The sequence below is a fragment of the Rhinatrema bivittatum genome, chromosome 5 (assembly GCF_901001135.1).
Source record: "Rhinatrema bivittatum chromosome 5, aRhiBiv1.1, whole genome shotgun sequence".
NCBI classification, from domain to species: Eukaryota; Metazoa; Chordata; class Amphibia; order Gymnophiona; family Rhinatrematidae; genus Rhinatrema; species Rhinatrema bivittatum.
The window spans coordinates 352,127,760-352,129,132 of NC_042619.1; the positions used below are offsets into that span (position 1 = coordinate 352,127,760).

The following is a 1,373-nucleotide window of genomic DNA, read 5'->3' on the forward strand; positions in this document are numbered from 1 at the left end:
TCTATAATTGGGCCAGTACAGTATCTCAAGGGCGTTCACAAATTGTGTCATAAATTTTCCTGTCTAATACAGGGGCCTCATTTACTAAGAGTTTTCTTTCCCCACAGATACAGAAGGAGGGAAAATCCTTAGTAAAATCAGGCCCGTGGTGAGAGAAATTTCACAGAAGTAGAAAAAAAATTCTACCATATTCTTTCATTTGCACTTTTATGGCAAAACTCTCTGCACATAGCCAGATAGGAAAAAAAAAACCCCAAACACATGGAGAGTAGCTGAGATAATGTCAAGAATAAAGAGAGAAAAACTTTACAGCTACAGCAAATTTATATTCCAGGAAATTGGATCTATGAAATTTGCCCCGGTATTTCAGCTGAAGGGCAGGTTTTTTGCAGCTTTACCTTGGGCCACACGTACACGAGAGTTATTATAGTTTTGTTTTGTTTTTTTTGTTTTAAAAAGGATCGACTTCTAGGTGCATTTGACCCTCAGTTTCAAGAGACGTCCTACTTTGCAACTATCTATAAGGAAAAAAAAGATCTGTCAGAAATCAAGCCTGCCTCCTGGAACGTTTTTAGGGGGTCACAGGTGCAGACGTTATATCAGAGATATGGACCCGGGGGCAGGTTACGGTAAACGCTTTACACCCCCATGGCTGCACCACTCTCCTGCACCTGCTAAGCAGGGAAGACGGGACTGTGCACACTCGTTAAAGGTTTGCACACACTGCACAGGAGGGCTGCACCCTACCTTCATCTTGTGCTCATCATAGTAGGTCCTGTCCCACTTCTGCTGCAGGTATTTGTTACTGCACGGCAAGATGGGCTGGTAGGCTCGATGCATCTTAAATCGGAGGGAAGCTCCGCGCGGATCTGTCTTTTTCAGGAGGCTGAGTCACGCCAGCTCCTGTCCTTCGGCTGAGCCCCGGAGGCCTGGTGTGTTTGCAGCAGGTCAGGTGGTGGTTGTCATGGCATCAGTGGTACAAAAAAAAATAAAAAATGAAGAGCTGATGGTAGCTGGTTAAACAGGAGCGGTGCAAAGAAGAGCTGAGGACAATAAAGTGCTTTCAATTTCTTAGCAAGGTGTCATCGCTTGACAATAACCATAAATCATAATCCAATATGTCTGCTGTCCTGAAACTTCCTTACACTCTCTCTCCACATATATAAAACCTTTACGCTCATTGTGTGCATAAAATGATTTAAGAAGAGGCTTCAGGCAAAGCTGTCGGAGAGTCCATCAAAAATAGAAGAACAGGGACAGCCCTAGTAGCTCAGCCACAGTGGCAGTGACTTGAGCCCCGCCTCTGAGCTTTGGGTCAAGCTGGAGCAGAGAATGCCACACAGGCAGTGGTCACAGCCCCCAGAATCTTGCAA

At 45.0% G+C, this 1,373-nt stretch overlaps 1 protein-coding gene across 2 annotated transcripts in view; it reads right to left on the reverse strand.

Moving 5' to 3' along the window:
* CFAP97D2 (CFAP97 domain containing 2) overlaps positions 1 to 956 on the reverse strand; it is a 21,067-nt gene extending 20,111 nt beyond the window's left edge. The window contains exon 1 of one of the 2 annotated variants that reach the window (XM_029604618.1): positions 748 to 956. In XM_029604618.1, coding sequence (XP_029460478.1) covers positions 748 to 840 — 93 coding nt within the window. In that variant the 5' untranslated portion in view covers positions 841 to 956. The remainder of the gene's footprint in view (positions 1 to 747) is intronic. The other variant, XM_029604616.1, reaches the window with a different exon arrangement.
* Positions 957 to 1,373: the final 417 nt, after the last annotated feature.